General features: G+C 39.4%; 1 protein-coding gene across 4 annotated transcripts in view; it reads left to right on the forward strand.

Moving 5' to 3' along the window:
- AP1AR (adaptor related protein complex 1 associated regulatory protein) overlaps window positions 1-21,298 on the forward strand; it is a 1,076,438-nt gene that overhangs the window by 132,443 nt on the left and 922,697 nt on the right. For all 4 annotated transcript variants that reach the window (XM_044061545.1, XM_044061546.1, XM_044061542.1 and 1 more), the window contains exon 2: window positions 10,677-10,725. In XM_044061545.1, coding sequence (XP_043917480.1) covers window positions 10,677-10,725 — 49 coding nt within the window. The remainder of the gene's footprint in view (window positions 1-10,676; window positions 10,726-21,298) is intronic.

The following is a 21,298-nucleotide window of genomic DNA, read 5'->3' on the forward strand; positions in this document are numbered from 1 at the left end:
AGGTAAAAAAAGTATAATGCATCAAGTCATATGAGTAGCCACCTGTTGGACCTTGTTGTAGTAATCAATGATGTCCCTTAGGGCTTTGTGCTGCAGCTTTACTGTGCAAGTAATGTTTTTGTTCTTGCTATCCAGACAAGAATGAAACTTTGAATAGAAAATTTTCAGAAAACTGTAAACTGGGTTAATACAGCCACATTTTCTAAAATATAGAACTGCTACAAGAAGGATTACATAAAAAGGCATACCTGGTGTAACAGTTGTGGTGTATCTTTGACACTTTCCTTTCTGAAAGTTTGTGTTTGGAGCAAACACTAGAAAAGGTCATCTTTTGCTAAGCATCAACATTAACAATGCTAAAAGAAGGAGTAGATTCCTTTGGAACATACTTCTTATGAGTATTAAAAAAAGGTCATCTTTTGCTAAGCATCAACATTAACAATGCTAAAAGAAGGAGTAGATTCCTTTGGAACATACTTCTTATGAGTATTAAAAAAAGGTCATCTTTTGCTAAGCATCAACATTAACAATGCTAAAAGAAGGAGTAGATTCCTTTGGAACATACTTCTTATGAGTATTAAAAAAACAGTCGATTATTTCAAAAATAGTGTTTTTGAGGTTCCATTTAGGTTATCTAGGACACAGCTAAGCAAACTGTTTCATCTGTGTTCTGAACTATCAAATGAAGTGTTATTCATGTAGGCTGCACACTTCATCAAGGACTTCCTTGGTGATAATAAGTAAATACATAAATAATTAATTAAATAAATAAATAAATAAATAAATAAATAAATAAAAAGAACTTCCCTGGTGATGTCTTTTATAATTTGATAAAGTGTCTGCTAATGTCGTCAGCTGTTTAGTAAGAGTATGAAGGCACTATTTCTGTTATTTGTAGGGTTTTGCTCTTTTGTGCTTAGGATTTAGTATGCCTTTGTTAACCTGAGAGTTTGAGAGGTATGGTACCAGCTGATGATTTAAAGTGCAGGCTTTTGAATGTGAGATCATGGTATAGCAGGGACAGGGAGTTTGCCCTTTCCCCAGTGTAGTGTGATCTGAGATTTGGGTAGTGCAGTAGAGGCATGCCCGTCCCCCTGCAAAAAGCACTGGTAGTGCTACTCTTGTATGTGTTGGATGTGGGGGTGTGTGTTTGTGTTTGGGTGTGCATGTTTGCATTTTTGTGTGTGTGTGTGTGTGTGTGTGTGTGTGTGTGTGTGTGTGTGTGTGTGTGTGTGTGTGTGTGTGTGTGTGTGTGTGTGTGTGTGTGAGATTGTGATTCAAGTGAATGTGCTGATCTGTGGTGCTTGTGTGGTAAGCCACAGTAGGTTAAATGTTTGAGATTGTGTCAATATATTGAGTTGCAGTGTGTTTGCATATTTAGCTTTATCAACATGTACTAGTATGTGTTAATTATGTGGGTGTTAGGAATGTCACTTGCAGAAAAATGGTATTTAAGCTGTTGGCAGACAGCAACATGTATGCTCAATAGTGCAACCCATGTTGATGAACCTGTGATGATCACTCTGGCCAGGAGTGATGATGAAATATTAAGCTTTTTTTTTTTTTTTTTTTAATTTCTACTTTATTGTGTTCAGGGTTACAAGGATAGGGATCATGGTCTACCAGCAGGCATAAGGCAGTAAACAAGACTGGATTGGATTTATTTATTTGTTTGTTTATTTGTTCATATTTTTAATTTGGTATGTAAGCTGTAAGTAAAGTAAACCCTTTTTCAGTTATGACAGTGCCCAAAAAATGTTGATGTAACCATGCAAGTCATCTTCAAGTTAGGACATCGAGTGATACTATAGAAACCGTAGAAAACAGAAAATAGTCATGAGTGACTCTCTAAATGGGAATAGCTATTATCTGTTGTATTTGTAAGTAAAAGTAAATATAGCAAGTACTATCTTTGTTCTTGGAACCACTGAGTATTTATATGCACTCTTTTGTGTTGTGACATGGATTGCCAGTCCACTATAGGATACATACACACATATGATCACCCATTCACTACAGGCAATCTGAAATATAGCAAATTCACCTATCTGCTTGTATCTGGACTGTTCTTGAAACACAGTAGTGATAGTACCCAGTTTCAGACCACAAACGAAGTTACACCAAAACCAGTTTATTCGATTAAAGCTTTCGGGTCTACACCCTTCATCAGTATATGTCTTCTTTCAGCTTCAGCAGTTCTTAAAGTGACAGATGCACTAATCCTACCAGGATTAGAAACTGCAGTAAATTGCGTGGAATCTTTAGATATTACATTAGTGGATTCAAAAGTATCCAGTTGATCTAATGTATTAGATTTTCTGTTACTTTGAATATTAGGTTGAATCTTCTTATTATTAACCACACCCTTAGGTGCTTCTCTTGGCCAGGAGAAGATTCGATTATGCTTAAAATCGAACATGTCTCTTTGTAGCTTAGTTCTTTTTCTTTGCTGCAATTTCAAGTCTAGTGTTTGAATACGTGTTAAAAAATCTTGATGAAGTTCTATTAGCTCATTAAAGCAAGACATAGATGTTATTCTTTGTTCTAGTACATCTATTTCTTCTAGTAGTGCATTCTCTATAGGTTCAAAAAAGGTATTCATTAGAGCCATATAGTCTGCGCTTAATTTTAAATTAAGCTTTTGCCATTGCATTAATAAGTCACTATAAGTATTGCCATATGATGGCATTTTCAAGATTCTTAAGCCTCTTGGCACAATACCCAGCTCAGTATATGCTTGGAAACTGAGCCTCTGCCACTGCATGTGTTTATAGCTTTGCACTTTCTTCTCTAAAATGCCAAGCTGCTCTTTAAATTCTAAAGTTTCATTATTCATCATAACTTGTTCAGAAACAGGTTCAAACACTAGTTTAAGTAAAGGATTCTCTTGAAGTTTTAGCAGTTTCTTAATGGAATTATTAGATGCATCCTTAACTACTTCCATACTCACTTAAAGCCAAAACCAAGTGACAAATGGAAGAAATATATAAAGTTAGTTAGTCTCAATTGGTAGTAATTCCACACCTCCAAACACCACCAAAAAACACACGATCCTCCTCAGGCTGAAGCTTCTCCTTCTTAGCAGGTGCTGGTAATAAACACCACAACAACGAAATCTTGAAACACAGTAGTGATAGTACCCAGTTTCAGACCACAAACGAAGTTACACCAAAACCAGTTTATTCGATAAAGCTTTCGGGTCAGTATAACTATACTGATGAAGGGTGTAGACCCGAAAGCTTTATCGAATAAACTGGTTTTGGTGTAACTTCGTTTGTGTATCTGGGCTGTGACAGGAAACTGAAGCACCAAGTAAAAACTCTTTGCTGACTTTGCCCAGAAAGCATCTTAGCCAGGAACTGAACTGGAGACCCAAAGTTGTGAGGCACCAATGCTAAGCACTGCATCATGCCACAGTACTGCATAAACGCATTATGTTTTTTTCCTAAGCAGTACTCAGTGGGATACACATTTTTCATTTTACAATGTGATAACCACAGATATGAATACTACATGCATATATTTTCTACTCAGAAAATGTGTATCCAGTAGTCAGTATAAAGGAGACTTTGGCATGTGCTCTGTGATCTTAACAAACATGGCTGTGCTGTTTCAGTTTTATTTTTCATGTATCCCACCCACTGTTTCTATTTTCTAAACTTTCAATAGTTTTATTGTTACATTTATGTCTACTGTAAAGTATAAAATTATTAAACTATTTTTTGGATTTTATGTCTGGTCTGGTCGTTCTCTTTTCAGGAGCAGTTGTGTGTATATTTACAGTTGTTTTCTTTTCTTTGTAGTGCTGTAAAGTATAAATGCTATTACTTAACAAAATCAGTAACAACACCCCCAGATATTTGGTGACAATAGCATTTCAATGGCCTTTTGGCTTTTTGGGGGATCTTAAACTTAATTTAATAGCTTTTAGTGTTAGCATAACTTGGCCAGTTTGACTAAGAGGTGTCCATTTGATCAGAATGAGATGACATATGTCGGTGAAAAGCTAAAAAGCTATTTTAAAAATCAGGTGTATGCACATGCTGTTAATTTTTATATGTAACAAAGTATACCCAGTGGACTATATTGTTAATACCAGAGTTGGAAATGAAAAGGGCCCTTGCACCAGCCCCACCTGCCTAGGTAATAGACACGGAATAAAAAATAAATCTCAGAAACTTTTTATTGATAGAATTTATGAGTAAAAACTCAAAAATATTATGAAACTGATTTTAGGATTGATTCAGTCTTTTATTGTTGTCAAATTCCCAAAGCAGAGACAGATATGCTATTGGGTAGATATTTTTAGATATCTCTATTGAATAAAAAAGGTACCCAATGAGAGTGGATTACAATGAACACAGGTTGGAAACTGGTAAAAGTTGTTTCTGGAAACTGATATGGAATTCTGCTAATGTGATTTAATGGAACTGTTGGGTACATGTAAGTATGCACTAGAATATCTGAAGGTTTAGAAAAGTGAGACAACAAGTCTGCAGAAAGGGCACAAGAGATGGGAAAGGATAAGGGAGGGGGCTGACAACAGAGTAGTAAGTCCAAAGGTAAGGCTCAAAGCAGGATAGCCAGACAGAATGAACCTGTCTTCTATTTCCTGTCCCCACTTTTTGTGTTATGTTTCATATGTGTTATCAATTGTTTTCAGTTATTCCAGCATTTTGTGTCCGATGTTCTTCGTGTTTCACTGTTGCAGTCATTACATTTGGGTAATCTGCTTGCAGGTTGCCCTCAGTCGGCCTGATTAACAAAGTCTTGGGTCTTGCGTTGGTTACTGTCCCTTCTTCCATGATGTCAGGTCGTCAGGGGTATAACACATGCAGCTGACGTTATTACATCGGTCTTTCTTGCTGTACGGTGCCCGAAGCAGAAGCAGTTTGCAAGTGCCGGTTGGCCGACTCCTGAAATTTTTGTTTTCGAGTTTCAGAACCGAAGTCTTCAACTTAAAGCTAAGTACCCCATTGGGGAAACTTTTTCTTGTTCCTTACCGATGTCAGTTGTTGTTGTTGTTGTTGTTGTTGTGTCTTTCGGCTTTTCCCGGTTAGGGGTCGCCACAGCGGAATTCTGGTCTGCTAATGATTGGCATGATTGGCTGTAGATTTTTACGTGCCGAGTTGCCAGCCCTGACGCACAAACTTCAGCGAAGGTACGCCCATTCACGCATGTCTCCACACATAAGATGCTCAAGCTGAGAATTGAACAGGACAACATCTTACTGTGAGGCGACAACGCTACTGCAGCACCACCACCGCGTAAAAGTTCATAATTGCATTACTTGTGGAAAGCAAATACCTCATAAAGATTTTCATTCGTACTGTATTCCTTGCCGAGGTCCTAACCACAACGTACCTTGCTGTCAGTTTTGTGCTTTATTTAATCAGCTCACTATCCGTCGTCGGTATATTTAGGCCTCTAAATATTTCGGTTCTCAGTTTAATTATCCAGAAATGTCGTCGGTTAGCCATCCGACTACTGGGATTCCGAAAAAATGTAAAGATAAAAACAGAGACAGGCCACTGAGGTCCAAAACTGCCAACGCCGCTTCTCCTAAGCCAGTCGCCAATTCGACTCAGTGAGGCACTTTCGTAGCCCGTAATACCCGCTATTTCTGATTTGCATGCCTCTACTGAGACCATTCGGAGTCCGCTATGCCGCGAGATACTTCAACTATGGAACCCGCAGATGTCTGTACCTTGGATGGGTCCAGAGCCGCTGTGCAGGCACCGGCTTCTGAGGGTGTATTCAGCCCTCCAGACTTGCATATTAAATCAACACCTCCTTCATTACTAAGGCCTAAATCTCGATCCATGTCTAAAAAACTGAGCCCAGGCCACATGCTCAGGCCCCTATGCCTAAAAAACAAATGATTAAAATGGGTGAAGATCTAATAACTCTAATCAGGGGTAGTCAACCCCCCCCCCCCAAGACGCCTAGGGCTGAGCTTGATTATGAATCTTCTGATCATGATACTGTTTCTTTTCACTCTTATGATGACCTGGATTTGTCCATACCTACTTCTGAGGATTCTGATGCAGAGGATTCTATTCCATCTGCTTCCCCTCCTGGGGATTTTTCTTTTGGGGAAACTTTACATACTTTAAGGGAGCATTTCCACTGGGAAAGCCAGGAATTTTCTGATTCAAAAAAGAGGCTTGGGGATTTCCTTCTTCTACCTCAGCATAGGCCTTTGGCTATACCTCCTGTACTAGACATTGTTGATTATGTGTTCTCGGAATCCAGTTTGGACCCTGATTCCCTGCCTCCGGCTCCTAGTAAACCTGACAGATACTAGAGGGTTCCTGAGTCCCACAAGTTCCTTTTCAAAAATCCTGTTTCAGATCCAGAGACTATTTCTCAGGGGCCTAAGGGCATTAAGGCTTCTACTGCTAAAAATCCTCCCCCTTCTGATAGAGACTCCAGGGCACTGGATTGATGGGGTAAAAGGATTTATACTTCTGCAACCTTGTCAATCAGAGCTTTAAACTGCCAATTTCATATGTTAAAATATCAACACATATTATTGGACTGCTTAAACGGAAAATGATGTTGATTCCTGACTGTGTGGAAAATAAAGATTTACAGGACTTAATGCATTCTGCTGAACAAGTTGGAAAACATACTTTGCAATGTGGTTTTGATTCTTTAGAGGCCTCTTGCAAGGCTGCTGTTACTGGGTCTGTGCTTAGAAGGCGTACTTGGCTTAAGGAGCAATCTTTGCCTGATCATGTTAAAGCTAAATGTTTAGATGCTGCTTTAAATCAGGACTGCCTGTTTGGCAACAAGGCTGAAGAAGTTCTTAAAAAGATGGAAGATAAAGCTAAATCTATGCAAACCGTTAAAGATTTTTTACAAGTGCAGCCTCCGAGATTTAGTAGGCACTGGCCTACTAAGAATTGGTCCTTTCTAGTCCCTTCCAGGTCCTCTCAAGCCAAACCCAGACGCAGCAAAAACCCCAAGTTTCAGTCCCAGGGGACTCTCAGAACTAAGTAGTGGGGGGCCTCTACTCCCAAGCACTTATATTTTGACCGTTTCTTTGGGGGGAAAGATTGCTCTTCATGCAAAGAACTGAGAACTCATAACCCAGGACAAATGGGTTTTAAATATAGTGTCCCAGGGATGCAGATTTCATTTCCACACATTGCCAACACCGAATGGGTGGCCAGACCTGCCCCCAAATCACTGGGCAGAGGCTCAAAAACAAGTACTGTCCCTCTTAAGCATGGGGGCTATCCAACTGGTGCCAGAACTTTTCCTGATACCCAGAAAAGACAAATCATGGTGTCCAATCCTGGACGTGTCTACTCTATTCTACTCTAAACACCTTTCTGGAGATTCCAAAATTCAAGATGTTGACTCTTCACCAATTACTTCCTATGCTGGGCAAAGACGCCTGGTTGGCAACACTAGATTTAAAAGAAGCGTACCTGCACATCCCAATCGGGGAATCTTGCAGAAGATACCTACGCTTCAAAGTAGGCTACACACATTATCAGTTCTCTGCACTGCCCTTTGGTTTGTCTACTGTGCCCAAAGTATTCACAAAGTGCCTGGCTCCAGTTATTGTATTTTGCAGGCAAAGAAGTATACAAATATACCCATACCTGGACGATTGTCTAATTCAGGCAGAAAATCAGGGCATACATTTAAATCATCTGGCATTTGTAAAGAGGGTTCTAACTTGTCTAGGGTACACCATAAACGAAAATAAATCACAACTGGTACCTTGTCAACAAATTACATTCCTGGGTGCAAGCTTGAATACAAATGCCCAGATGGCTTACCTCACGCCAGAAAAGCCAATTCATTTGGTAACCTACTTCAAACAAATGGCCACAAAAACCCTGCTATCTGCAAGACAAATACTGCAAGCCTTGGGGTTCATGGCCTCCTGCATTCTTCTAATTCCATATGCAAGACTGCATATGAGGAAACTACAGTGGTATCTAAAAAGTCTATGGAGTCAACATTCTCACAGCCTGGAAACAATGATTCCTGTCATACCTTGCCTATGCCTGGAGTTCCTCTGATGGGCAGAGACCTGCCACCAGAACAAGGGACTACCATTCACACTACCCCCTGCCGCCCAAACCCTAACTACAGATGCATCAGGCTATGCATGGGGGGCTCACTTGGCAGGGAAGTGCATTCAGGGCAAATGGAACCCAAATCTAATGCACCTATATATCAATGAAAAAGAAATGTTAGCTGTACAGAATGCTCTGACAGCCTTCAAGGGCTACATTCTTCCAGGACAACTAATGGTAAAGACGGACAACACCACGGTTATGTGGTACTTAAACAAGCAGGGGGGTACACATTATTACCCCCTCTGTAGAGTAGCCATGGCATTGTGGAACACAGCCTTCAGCTACCAAGTGCACCTACAAGCTCAATTCCTGCCAGGAAAATTGAATACACTGGCAGACGGACTAAGCAGAAACCTCATGAGTGGAAACTGGAACCAAGGATTTTCAACATGTTGACAAGCGAATGGGGGAGCCCAGACATAGATCTATTTGCCTCTCCAGAACTACCAGTTGGACAAGTTTTGCGCAAGGACCCCCCCCACAAACAAGCCTGGAAAGTGGATGCCCTGTCCTTCAGCTGGAAAAAACAATCAGTCTACGCCTTCCCCCCACTGCCGCTGCTCTCCAAAGTTCTAATAAAAGTCAAACAGGACAAACCAAGGACGATCTTGATTGCTCCAGACTGGCCGTGCCAACACTGGTACCCCCTCCTGCACAGTGTGTCACAGTTATCATCATGGCACCTGCCTCAGACTCCTTCCTTGCTGTCTCAGCAGGAGAACCAAATTCTGCACCCTCAGCTTCCAACATTGAACCTTGCAGCCTGGCTAATCACTTAAATTCACCCCTTTCATCCCTCAGCAAACCTGTGATGGATGTCATCTCAGAGGCAAGGAGACCTAGTACTAGAATATCTTATGCTGAAAAATGGAAAAGATTCTGTGCGTGGAAGCAGTCTAAAGGGATGAGCACAGCGGCACCCAATTTACCTCAGATTTTGCAATACTTAACTGAGATGCCTTTACAAGGGCCTGTTCTTGTCTTCCATTAAAATCCATGCCTCCACCATTTCAGCTCATTATAACACAGAGCCTCCCGTCTTCTCTCATCCTCTGCTCAAGTAGTACCTCAGAGGGGCCAAAAACTCGAGACCACCCAGGAGAGCTCCAACCCCTGCCTGGGACCTTAACTTTGTATTAGAGAAACTCACTCTACCTCCTTTCGAGCCAGCTGCTACTGCAGACTTAAAATTTCTTTCTTGGAAAACAGCTTTCCTTTTAGCAATCACTTCAGCTAGAAGGATATCTAAATTACAAGCTCTTATGGCAGTGGAGCCTTTCATCATCTTTCATGCAGACAGGGTGTCACTCAGGACCAATCCATCCTTCATGCCCAAGGTGGTATACAGTGTAGCTCTTAATCAGTCCATTCACTTGCCAACCTTCTTTCCCAATCCACAGAACAAAGGGGAACATATTCTGCGTTCCTTGGATGTGCACAGACAACTTAGATTCTACTTGGACAGGACTAAACCTCGAAGAAAATCAGAACAACTGCTGGTAGCATTTGCTGCAGGGGCAGAGGGGAAGGCTATTTCAAAACAAACCATTTCAAAATGGATAAGCATTGCATTAATTTCTGCTATAAGCACCATGGAGAACCTATCCCCCAGGGGATCAAATCTCACTCCACCAGGGCTGCATCTACTTCTGCAGCCTTTCTCAGAGGTGTTCCTACTAGGGACATCCTAGAAGCTGCTACTTGGGAGTCCTGTACATACTTTCACCAAGCATTATCATTTGCCAATTTTCTCTAAATCCAGAGCTGGCTTTGCCACTGCTGTCTTGCAGGGCCTTATTGCTGGCCCTAAGGCTATATAAACTCCTCTTCCCAACCATAGCTTTGGGAATCTACCCAAATGTAATGACTGCAACAGTGAAACACGAAGAACATAGTACAATTGTGTACACTTACAATAAATGTAGATGTTCGAGTGTGTTCACTCTTGCAGTCCTGGTTACCCTCCCTCCAGCCCCCTAACTTCTTCTGGCTATACCTCTACTTTCCTTTACTATGCTTAAAAGCCTTTTTGGTGTATTTGCTTTTTGTTGGAGGTATACCTTTTTGTTTTTATGTTTATTTTCTCCCCATTGGGGGGGCACCTGACATCTGGGGCATGAAAAACTGATGTAATGACATTGGCTCCATGTTTTATACCCCTGACGACCTGACGTCATGGAAGAAGGAACAGCAACCGACGCAGGACCCAAGACTTTGTTAATCAGGCTGACTGAGGGCAACCTGCAAGCAGATAACCCAAATGTAATGACTGCAACGGTGAATACACTCGAACATCCACATTTATGGTAAGTATACACAACTGTACTTTATGCACTGCCCCACAATGCCATGTTTTATCTGTAATAGTGATGCTGAGGTTTAATCTGATAGGCAGGGAGCTGACTGCTTAACACATCATTTCCATGACTGAGATGGCATGTTCATGCTCTTTGAAGAAGGTACCATTTTTCTTTCTATCTTTTTTTTTTTTGCAGAATTTAAACTCTGTCATAATTAAACCAGCATAATGCACTGTTTCCTTTAGTAACCATAACTTTTTTGTTTTTATTTCAGATCCAAATATTTTAGAACCAGCTCTGGTGGAGAACACTATACTATAGAAGTAAGCACATTTTAAGTATTACATGCTCGTTTTTTTTAAAAAAAGCTAACTAGTAATGTTTGAATGATAACTCTGTCAGATGAAATAATCTCAGTGATTGGTTGCTGTATGAACCATTTTATAAAAATGTTATGGCTGATTTCTTCTGACATCTTCGAAACTTAAAGTATGTATTCATAAACCTAATTCCTCCCCAAAACATTCTCTTATGTATTGTTCCCACAATTCCCATTTTTTCTACATTATTTTCTCCTACCCTTTTCTAAACATCCCATTTCCAGTTCTTTGACTTCTGTTAATATAGTCACTACTTTTAGTATGGTTGGTTTAGACTTCTTTTTCCATTTTCTAGTAATTACTTTTTTTGTCAGCCACCAGAATTAACTCAACAAGGCCTTAATATGTCTAGGCAATTCCAGTATTGTACCACAGCTCAGAAATCATTTCCTTAGTTACACCAATTTGCTTACCCAGTATTTCTGATAAAGTAATGTGCATGGAATTTTTAAAGTCTTCCAATTTATTACAATCCCAAAAAATATATTCTGAATTACCTCTTTCTTTCCCCGTCATACCTCCAACATTTAAAATCTACCTGAAGAAAAATTCTTAGGAGTCTTCTTGGGATATAAAAATTCCAATGCAAACACTTCCAAGCAAAATTCCAAAATATTGTAGACTTTGTTGTATGTTTGGGAGACATACATATATCCTCCCATTGTTTCTTTGTAAATTGCTTATACAATCTCTATTCCCAATCCTTTCTAACTTCCTCTGATTCCTATAGTTATTATGCAGTCATTTATATGTTCTACTGATTACCCCTTCATTAACAGCAGCTTCCATTCTAGATTCTACTAAAAACTCTACCAGTGCTAATCTTTAATTTAGGATCTCCTATTCCTTTCTGTTTGCCTATAATCTTATATCAGTCCTTGATGGGGAAGGTAATCTCTACCCTTGCTTGTCTAATTATTTGTTCCCAATACCTTGGCTCGTTTGCAAATTTTCTCCAGTAAATTCCAGAACCCTCTTGCCTATTCTTTGTACCCCTAATTGAGTCATCCCTATTGGCAGAATATCCTTTTTCTATTTCTGTGTTGGCTTAATTCTTAGAATGCTTTCTGCTACATTCGAATATAATATTCTCTATGGTTATTGTTATTCTTCATAAGGATCTACATCCAAAATCCCAGTCTGCCCTTATTCCTTCAGCCCCCCCCCCCCATTGTTTCATTGTCACTTCTTTCCACTTGTATAGCTTGTGCTATGTATAGGAGACTTAACTGTATAGCTCTGAAATACCCCTTCAAATCCGGTAACCCTGAACCACCTTATTTTATTGAAAGGATCAGCTTGTCCCACGTGCCTCTTGCCCTCTTCCACTCGCAGGTAATTGCTGTCCACAGCTCCTACTGTGGTTGATACATTTATGCTTGACCTGTGTATAAAACTAAAGGGACTAAAAACTTTTTCACTGATTGTATCTTGCTATCCACATCCATAAAACAGTGCTTCCAATTTCTCAGGTTTTGTTTAGTCTCTTTCCAGTTAGCTGCAATAAGAGAATCCTCTTTAACCCATACTCCTATATACTTCATTTTATCACGTCCCCATAAATATGGGTTTTGCTTTACCAATTTGTGCGTGGTACATAATTTACAACTATTGCCTTTATTTTATCTTGATTAATTTTGCATTCAGGAAAGACTTAACTGTCTCAGAATGGTCCGCAACACTGAAATGTCCTTTCCTGGTTTTATCAGGTAGGAAATAATATCATCTGCAAATAAAGCCACCTTTTCTTGATTACTATACCAATTATATCCTTGAATTTCTGAGCTGCTTATTTTCTTTGCTAGTGGTTCTAAGTAGAATGCAAATAAAGGGGAAAGAGGGTACCCTTGTCTGGTTCCTCTGTTCAAACAGAACTTATCCGGGAAGACCGACACACACACAGACACACACACACACACACACACACAGACACACACACACACACACACACACACACACACACACACACACACACACACACACACACACACACACACACACACACACACACACACACACACACACACACACACACACACACACACAGACACACAGACACACACACACTTAATTATTTTTCACCTCCGATCCCTTATGTGTCCTCCTAATTAACCTTATTATTGAGTCAGGGAATAGAAATGCTTCCATTGCCCTACTCATAAAATCCCAGCTTACTCTGTCAAATGATTTGTCTGCATCAAGAACCACAAACAACAGTGGTATTTTCTTACATTCTACTTCCCTCTGGTTCATCAGTGTTCTATTATTGTTGTCAAATGTTTGCCTCCCCTTCTTAAAACCACATTGATCCATATCTATTAATTGTATCATCACCTTTGCCATTCTTTTATGCACTATACACATACACACACTTTATAATCATTGTTTAGAACTAAAATGGGCCTATATGAAACTGGATCTGATGGGTCTTTACCATCTTTAGGTATTACAGCTACCACCGCTTCCTTCCAGGATGATGGTGCTTCTCCTTCTTTTAAAATACTGTTAAACAAAACTTTCCAGATCTTTATCGCTTTATTCCATCCTAGCTTCCAGACTCCCACAGGAATACTATCTATTCCTGGAGACTTTCCAGTAGATTGATTATGCATCACCATTTTTATTTCATCATCTCGTATCCTGTTAGTAATTGAGCCTCATCTATTACTAACCTTGGCCTATTTAATTCTTCATAAACATTTCCATTTGTACTTTTTCTTGATTTCCACATTTCTTGGCTTGATACAGATTTTCATAAAATTTCCAAAGTATTTTTCAGATTTGTACAGCATCTCTGGTTATTTACCTTGTTAAAGGATACCTAAGCTTGGCAAAAACCCTTTCTACTTTCTATTCAGTGAGCCATTGTGCTATGGAGTTATTATTAAAAAAAAATCAGTTACTTATCAGCAATCTTTCTAAACTCTTACATATTATCCAGGTAATCTCTTACTTTCTTTTTAGCACTCATCAGTTGTGCCTCTTCTTGTTCTTTAAGATTCCCCCTATTTGCAATGCTTTAATATTTCAGTCTAAATAATTACTGTCACTTCTTAACGAGCTCTCTTTTTCTTTTATGTCGACCCTTTTTTAAACTCCACTTTCATTTTATACCACTCCTAGCTATATTTTCTGAAGAAATGTCCATCTTCCCCAATAATCCCTGAATAATTCCACTACCCTTTCCTTAAATTCCTTTCTGTTTAACAGACAGGTGGGGAAGTGCCACTGTCTCATTTTTACACCATTACCTTTCATTTTTATTTTAGTTATTATTAGCATGTGATCTGAAATACTTATTGGATCCATATCAAAACTTTCAGTCAAATAGACATGTTCCTGTGAAATATAATTTCTGTCTAGCCTAGCCCAGTTTTCATACTTTGGGGAATAATATGTAAATTCTCTCTGAACTCCTACCAAACTCACATCTTCCATGCCAAATATTTTCATAAATTTCTTCAAAAATCTACCCACTTTTGTTCTATTTTCCTTTCTATGCCCCCAGATACATCCTCAGTGTTGCAAATCAAATTCCAGTTCCCACCTATAAGTAATATTCCCTGCTGAAAGCTGACTATTTCTCATAGAATTTTTTGTGCTCCATTGTAGCAGTTTTACCTGGAATATAAAAACCTGCCTATCACTATTGGAGCTCCTCTAACAGTTAATATGAGCACTCACTTTTTCCTTTGTCTGAAAATTTTCACTGAATAACCATCCTGAAATCCTTTCTGTATCAAAATCACATGCTCATTTATTTCCAAATGCGTCTCCTGTAACATTGCTATTTGTACTTGGTGTTTTCACATATTTTTGTCCAGTGCATAACACTGTACAGATTTTATTTACATCTTTATTTGACAACATGAAGTCAACATTTTGTGAATGATGGATAATACACAAGGTGACAGTTCCACTGTAGTACTCTTACAAGTAAAATTGTGTTGCAGTAGAAGAAAAAGCACGAAGTGCAAAGGTCTCTGCAAAAAACATAAACCTCCAGGTGATGTTTTACACTTATTTTTCATTTTACAGCAGAATATTTTGGCTTTAGTAATTCTCTGATAAAGAACCTTTTATAAAAAGGCTTACTGCAACAGAAACTTAAAAATAAATATGTGTATTAAAATATAGTAAAACAAACCCTGACATCCTTCCATATAAAGTAAAACACTCCGTGTTTAGCAGCTTCTGGTGGAGTATGTGGAATATGTTTTCTTTTGTAATACTCTGATGTCTGTGAAACATCAACAGCTTTAGCTTTTTTAATATTTTGCTGTCTTTAGACCAGTAAATTTGTTTAGCTGTATGAATGTTAATAATGTCTACTTTTGTTGGTGACTGCTTTTTGTTTTGTCAGATTTTGGAGTTACATCTCTACAAAACCAACAATAATTCTTTGCTCAGTATTCATCACACGTCCTGTTTACTTGATTTATCTTTCTGACTTTTCATTATTCAGGAGACCAAAGTCAGTGCATTCAACAACATGTTCATTCATGTAATGTATGAAAAGTAGATTGTATTAATGCTTCTTGCTGGAACTGTTTCCTTTATCAGACCATTTCTGTGCCCCCTTCTTGGCACTCAGTATGCAAGCAGTCCATTCCCTAAACCACCCTTATGTAGACTGTATACCTTTCATTCTGAGTGCTACTTCTTCAAATGTCTTTCTAAACTTATAATCAGTCAGAGTCAGTAAAGGAAACCAATAAAGTGAAACAAACCTTTAACAGTTCCAGCATCCGTGCCCTGCATTGTGAAAATTGCAACATTCTAGAATGGACTGGATTTTATTTTTCAGATGTCTCCCATCAGCAAGTTAGATCACAAGATACTGAGGGATATGCAATTTTTCGTTGAAAGTGGGAACTTTTCCCCAAAGGTGAGGAATTTCTTGAAAGAGATAGCTGCCACACCAGCAAGTTCCATATGTGTTGCCATATAGATTTTGGTACAACGATCTTGGTTCTTTGTTAATACCAGTAGTTGATGTGAAGTTGATCAGGCAAGACTGGGTCATTTAAACGTTTGTAAGTTGGGCATTAATCCCACCCTAGGAATCTGTAGGAGACCAAGAAGTGAGACAGGGCATTTAGGTACTTGAGGAAGGAGAAGGCTCATACCTGAGAGTACTTTTAGTGAGGAACTACTGGAGTTATTTTTTTTCAGGTTGGGTTAGGTGTTTGTCAGGTACATTCTGAAGGGCACATTATATTCTGGTATGGGCCTCATGAGAGAAGAGTAAAGAGGAGTGATGACTTTTTTTAATCAAGAGAAGATGTCGTTAGTAATCAGCTAGGTGAGATAGAACTTTCCTAATGGCAGCTGGTCTGCATTCCTAAATACTTTCAAGTCTCCCGTTTATCAGAAATTTGGAGATGTGTTTTAAAGCACCTCTTAGGATCCTGATTAACAGAGACTGGTGCTCGTGAAAGCATAGTGGTTATACAGGTTTGGGACAAATTTAAATACACAAAAACCCTGTAGTTGATCTTTTCATTTCACTGGCTGGAACCAGGGTCTCCATGCCTTTAGAATAAGCGTGTCAGTTTGTCAGGCATTAAGTAGATGGATGACATCTGAAGAGTGAAGAGATTTTAGATGAAGCTTTAAAACAAAAGCTTTTGAAAGTGTCTCACTCCATTCCTTAAGATAAGCAAATATACAGTTAGATGGTATAATAGCGCTACAGACTCCAGAGCTAGGGTAGCTGCATTGGGATAAGTAATCAGTCAGCATGCTTGGTAGAGAATTTAGCCCTTGACAGAGGATGTGTAAGAGCTGCTATTCAGTGTACCTGTGAGTAAAGAGATATGGTTTGACCATCCCTCAGATGAAGTGTTTAAGAAACTGGAGGTCTAAGGCAACGTCATTAAAAATGTTAACCAGCTATTTTATTCCATTACCACCAGAGCACAACAGGAATATATTGACTTACTAGTGACTTTTTTTAACGAAAACTGGGAAAAGATGAAAACTCCAACTTCAGTATGACAAATAAGCACTAGAAACGTAGTCCACAGCCAAAACTAAGATTTATTCACATGTAAAACCAACAATAAACGTTAAGTACTTTTCATTTGATCTATGATACAAACTTCTTCAGATAAAATTCCAGATCTCAAAAAAAAAAAAAACATAAATAAGTTAAAATCATGTGATTGTTACCATTTACATATTTAATCACTAGGCAATATTAACCCTTTGAAAATATAATTACCTTAAAAATATAAAAACACATATAGAAAGTTCACTTTTAGGCAGGTAATAAACATAAAACAGCCAAAATAAAGTAAGACAGTCCTATAGAATAACATTCATTCAAAGAATATATGAAAATGTACTCATGTAAAAAATAGTTGTATGAAACATAATAATACAAATGGTTATGTAAAATGTGTATGTTAACATATTACTCTCTAATTTATCTATTATTTTATATAATTATATCTAAAATGTTTCTTTATTCCATGTTTCATTCTTCAGCTAGTTAAACTTTTTAACTTTAGAAAGCACAGGATGGAACAAGTTTCGTTTAAGCCCGGGTAAATGTAGGCATTGGCACACAGTTGCCATAGTAACTCTAGCTTTTCTAATAAGATGGTAGTTGGACCACACCTGAAGTCTGTATTTACTTGATCTATGGCCCTAAATTTAAAGCAATGTGTAGGACACTGACTAGTATTGTCTTGCCAATGCATTTTCCATCTTGTTTTTACTGATGCAATACAAGTACTCATATATTCGCTCCCTCAGTTTACGTTCGGTTTTACCGATGTAAAAAGCGGGGCATAGCTGACACTGAGCTAGATAGACAACTAATTTAGAGTTGCAATTGTATTTTTTATATATATGATATGTGTTGTTCTGTAACTGAAATTTGTTGCCTGACTCAATGTGTTTACAGAAGTTACACATTTCACACTTAAACATACCCACATTTCGTGTCAAATTAAACAGTTGTTTCTCCAGATGTTTTTTAGGTTGAACCCTCTCCTAAAAATTACTGTTGGGTGGTCACCTTTTTTATTTAAAATCTCCCTGTCCATTCTGATTAAATTCCAATTTTTCATTATAATCTTTTTAATTTCTAACGCTTGAATACTAAAAGTAGTGATAAAGCTTATATTATACATAGAACCACTATTTTTATCATTTTCAACACTTGCATCAAAGTTATTTAAACTAGGTAATTCGAATCCAATATGGGGTATGTTCAAATACCCTGGTGGTTCTCTCAGGAGTCCTGTTTTCAAAATCCGTTGATACATGCCTTTACTTCTTTAAGAATGAATGTGAGAACCTTGGGTTAATGTTTTTGAAACGAGGTTACCCAAGTGGACTTATTTTAGAGTTAATCAAGGAAGTCCAAGGTAAAAGAAGTAAAGGTATGTATCAACTAATTTTGAAAATAAGACTCCTGAGCGAACCACCAGGGTATTTGAACATACCCCATATTGGATTTGAATTACCTAGTTTAAATAACTTTGATACAAGTGTTGAAACTGATAAAAATAGTGGATGTTCATCGTGTTACCCTGCTGCAGTCATCACACTTGGGTTATCCTGCCGTCGGCCAGAGTTCTAAAGTCTTGGTCCGGTGTCGGTTGCTGTCGCTTCTTCCCTGACATCAGTGTGCCAGGGGTATACAAGAGGCATCCGACACCGTTTTCTCCAGTCTTTCTTGCCGCACGGTGCCCGAAGCAGAAGCAGTTTGCAAGTGCCGGTCAGCCAACACCTGAGATTTTCGAATCGAATTTCAGTCCGAAGTCTTCAATAAAGCTAAATACCCCATTGGGGAACCTTTTCTTGCCTCAGTCCGATGTCAGAAAAAGTTAACAATTGCATTTCTTGTGGGTAGCAAATTCCTCGTAAGGACTTCATTCTTATTGTATTCCTTGCCTAGGCCAGACCACGACATCACAGGTTGTCGGTTTTGTGCTAGGTTTAATAAACGAACTATCAAACGCTGTTTTGACTTTGCACAACATTACTTTGGTTGGAAATTTAATTATATCATGCCGTCGGAGCAGCCGATGACCGGCATGCATAAAAAACGCAAGGATAAGGACAGGCAGCATAGGACCAAGCCAGACTCCGAGGCCTCTGCTGGGCCTGTCGCCAGTTCTCCGGTTTTCAGTGAGGCACCTACGCAGCCCCTGACGACCGCAGAAGAACCCCAGACAGCTGTGGATTCTCAAGCGGAGTGTACTAGGCCGTCACAGCCATCTTCATTAGGCCCTTCCGACACCGGAGCAGAAGGAGATCCTGGTGCAGTAGAAACACCTTCGGTTGCAGAAGGTGTCTTCAGACCGACTACACTCGCCATTAAATCTTATGCTACTCTTAAAACTCCATTAAAACCAAAAAAGACTGTACATCAGTCTCCAGTTCAAGGCCCCATGCCTAAGAAACAGATGCTTAAGATGGCTGAAGATTTGATTACCCTAATCAGGGGTTCCCATCCCCCTCCAGATAAAAGACCAAGACAAGAGGAGGATTATGCTTCCTCTACCAGGTTTCAATTTCCTCAGATTCTTCTGAGGAACAGGATTACGCTTTTCCCCCTTATGAAGACTCTGATGCTGAAGACTCTATTCCCTCAGCATCTCCCCCTGAAGATGACTCCTTTGGGGAAACTTTACATACCATGAGGGAACATTTCCACTGGGAAGGCCAGGACTACTCTGATTCTAAGAAAAGGCTCCGAGAGTTCCTTTTACTACCCCAGCACAGACCACTTGCTATCCCTCCAGTTTTAGACATTGTGGATGATGTTTACTTGGAGTCTAGTCTAAATCCAGACTCTCTACCTCCTGCTCCAGCCAAACCAGACAGATACTACAGAGTACCTGACTCACACAAATTCCTTTATAAAAGCCCTGTGGCTGACCCAGAAACAATTTCCCAGGGTCCCAAAGGGGCTAAAGCTTCTATGGCTAAAAATCATGTGCCCTCTGAAAGGGATTCCAGAGCCCTAGATAGATGGGGAAAGAAGATATACACCTCAGCTACTCTGGCTATGAGAGCATTAAATTGTCAGTTTCACATGCTGAAATATCAGCAATTCCTAATGTCTCAATTAAAATAAAAAATGAGCAGACATTCTGAACAGTTTGAATTCAAGGAAATGCAGGATCTGTTGCATGCAGCTGAACAGGTGGGCAAACATACTTTACAATGTGGATTTGATTCATTGGAAGCTTTCTGTAGAGCAGCTGTTACTGGGTCTGCCATACGTAGACATGCTTGGTTAAAAGAACCAAACCCTACCTGATCGTGTTAAAGCAAAATTATTGTATGCACTTTTACAGCAGGATGTATTATTTGGTGTCAAAGCAGAAGAGGTTTTAAAGAAAATGGAGGATAAGGCAAAGTCTATGCAGACGGTCAAGGATTTTTTACAGGTACAACCCCCTGGTTTCAGCAGAAATTGGCCAACAAAAAACTGGTCCTTTCCAGCTTCTGACAGATCACAGAGGGGCAAATACAGACACCCAAGGGGCAGAGGTCAATCACAAGGCCCTTACAAACCTCGCCAATGGGGTACTGCTACCCAGAAAGGAGGAGAAGACAGGCCCCAAGCTAGCAGAAGACAAACACAATGACTCAACTCTCAAACTACCAAGCAAATCTCTCTTGGCAGCTCCCTTGGGAGGAAAATTACCACTTTTTGCAGACAACTGGCACATCATCACAAAAGACAAATGGGTCCTAAACATTGTCTCACAAGGATACAGATTCCACTTTCATACCTTGCCAAGGATAAAAGGAATCCCAAACCTGCCACCAAATCAATGGGCAGAGGCACAAAAACAAATTGCAGCTCTCATGGACATGACAGCCATTCAACAGGTACCTACACAGGAGCAAGGACAAGGATTTTACTCAAGACTCTTTCTAGTCCCCAGAAAGGACAAAGCATGGAGACCCATTCTGGATCTTTCAATACTGAACACCTATCTGCAAGTACCACAATTCAAGATGCTAACACTACAGCAGCTTCTTCCCATGCTGGGCAGGAAGGCTTGGCTAGTAACGTTGGACCTCAAGGAGGCATACCTGCATGTCCCTATCAGACAAAATTGCAGAAGATACCTCCGCTTCATTGCAGGTTCAACCCATTATCAATTCTTTGCACTGCCCTTTGGCTTATCTACTGCACCCAGGGTTTTCACAAAATGCCTGGCACCAGTAATTGCATACTGCAGACAAAGAGGAATTCAAATATACCCATACCTGGACGACTGCCTTATTCAAGCAGAAAGCAAGGACATTCTTTTAAAGCATCTGGCATTTGTCAAACACCTTCTAAGTTGCCTAGGGTACACAGTAAATGAAAAGAAATCAAAACTAGTGCCCTCACAAAACATAATATTCTGGGTGCCAGCTTGAATACAATGGCCCAGATGGCTTATCTCACGCCAGACAAGCAACAACAGCTGACTCAATACTTCAAAATAATGGCAACAAAGACCCAACTCCCTGCAAGATAAATTCTGCAGGCCTT

Source organism: Protopterus annectens, chromosome 2.part0, assembly GCF_019279795.1.
Source record: "Protopterus annectens isolate FY-2018-M chromosome 2.part0, PAN1.0, whole genome shotgun sequence".
In the NCBI taxonomy this organism is placed as follows: domain Eukaryota; kingdom Metazoa; phylum Chordata; order Ceratodontiformes; family Protopteridae; genus Protopterus; species Protopterus annectens.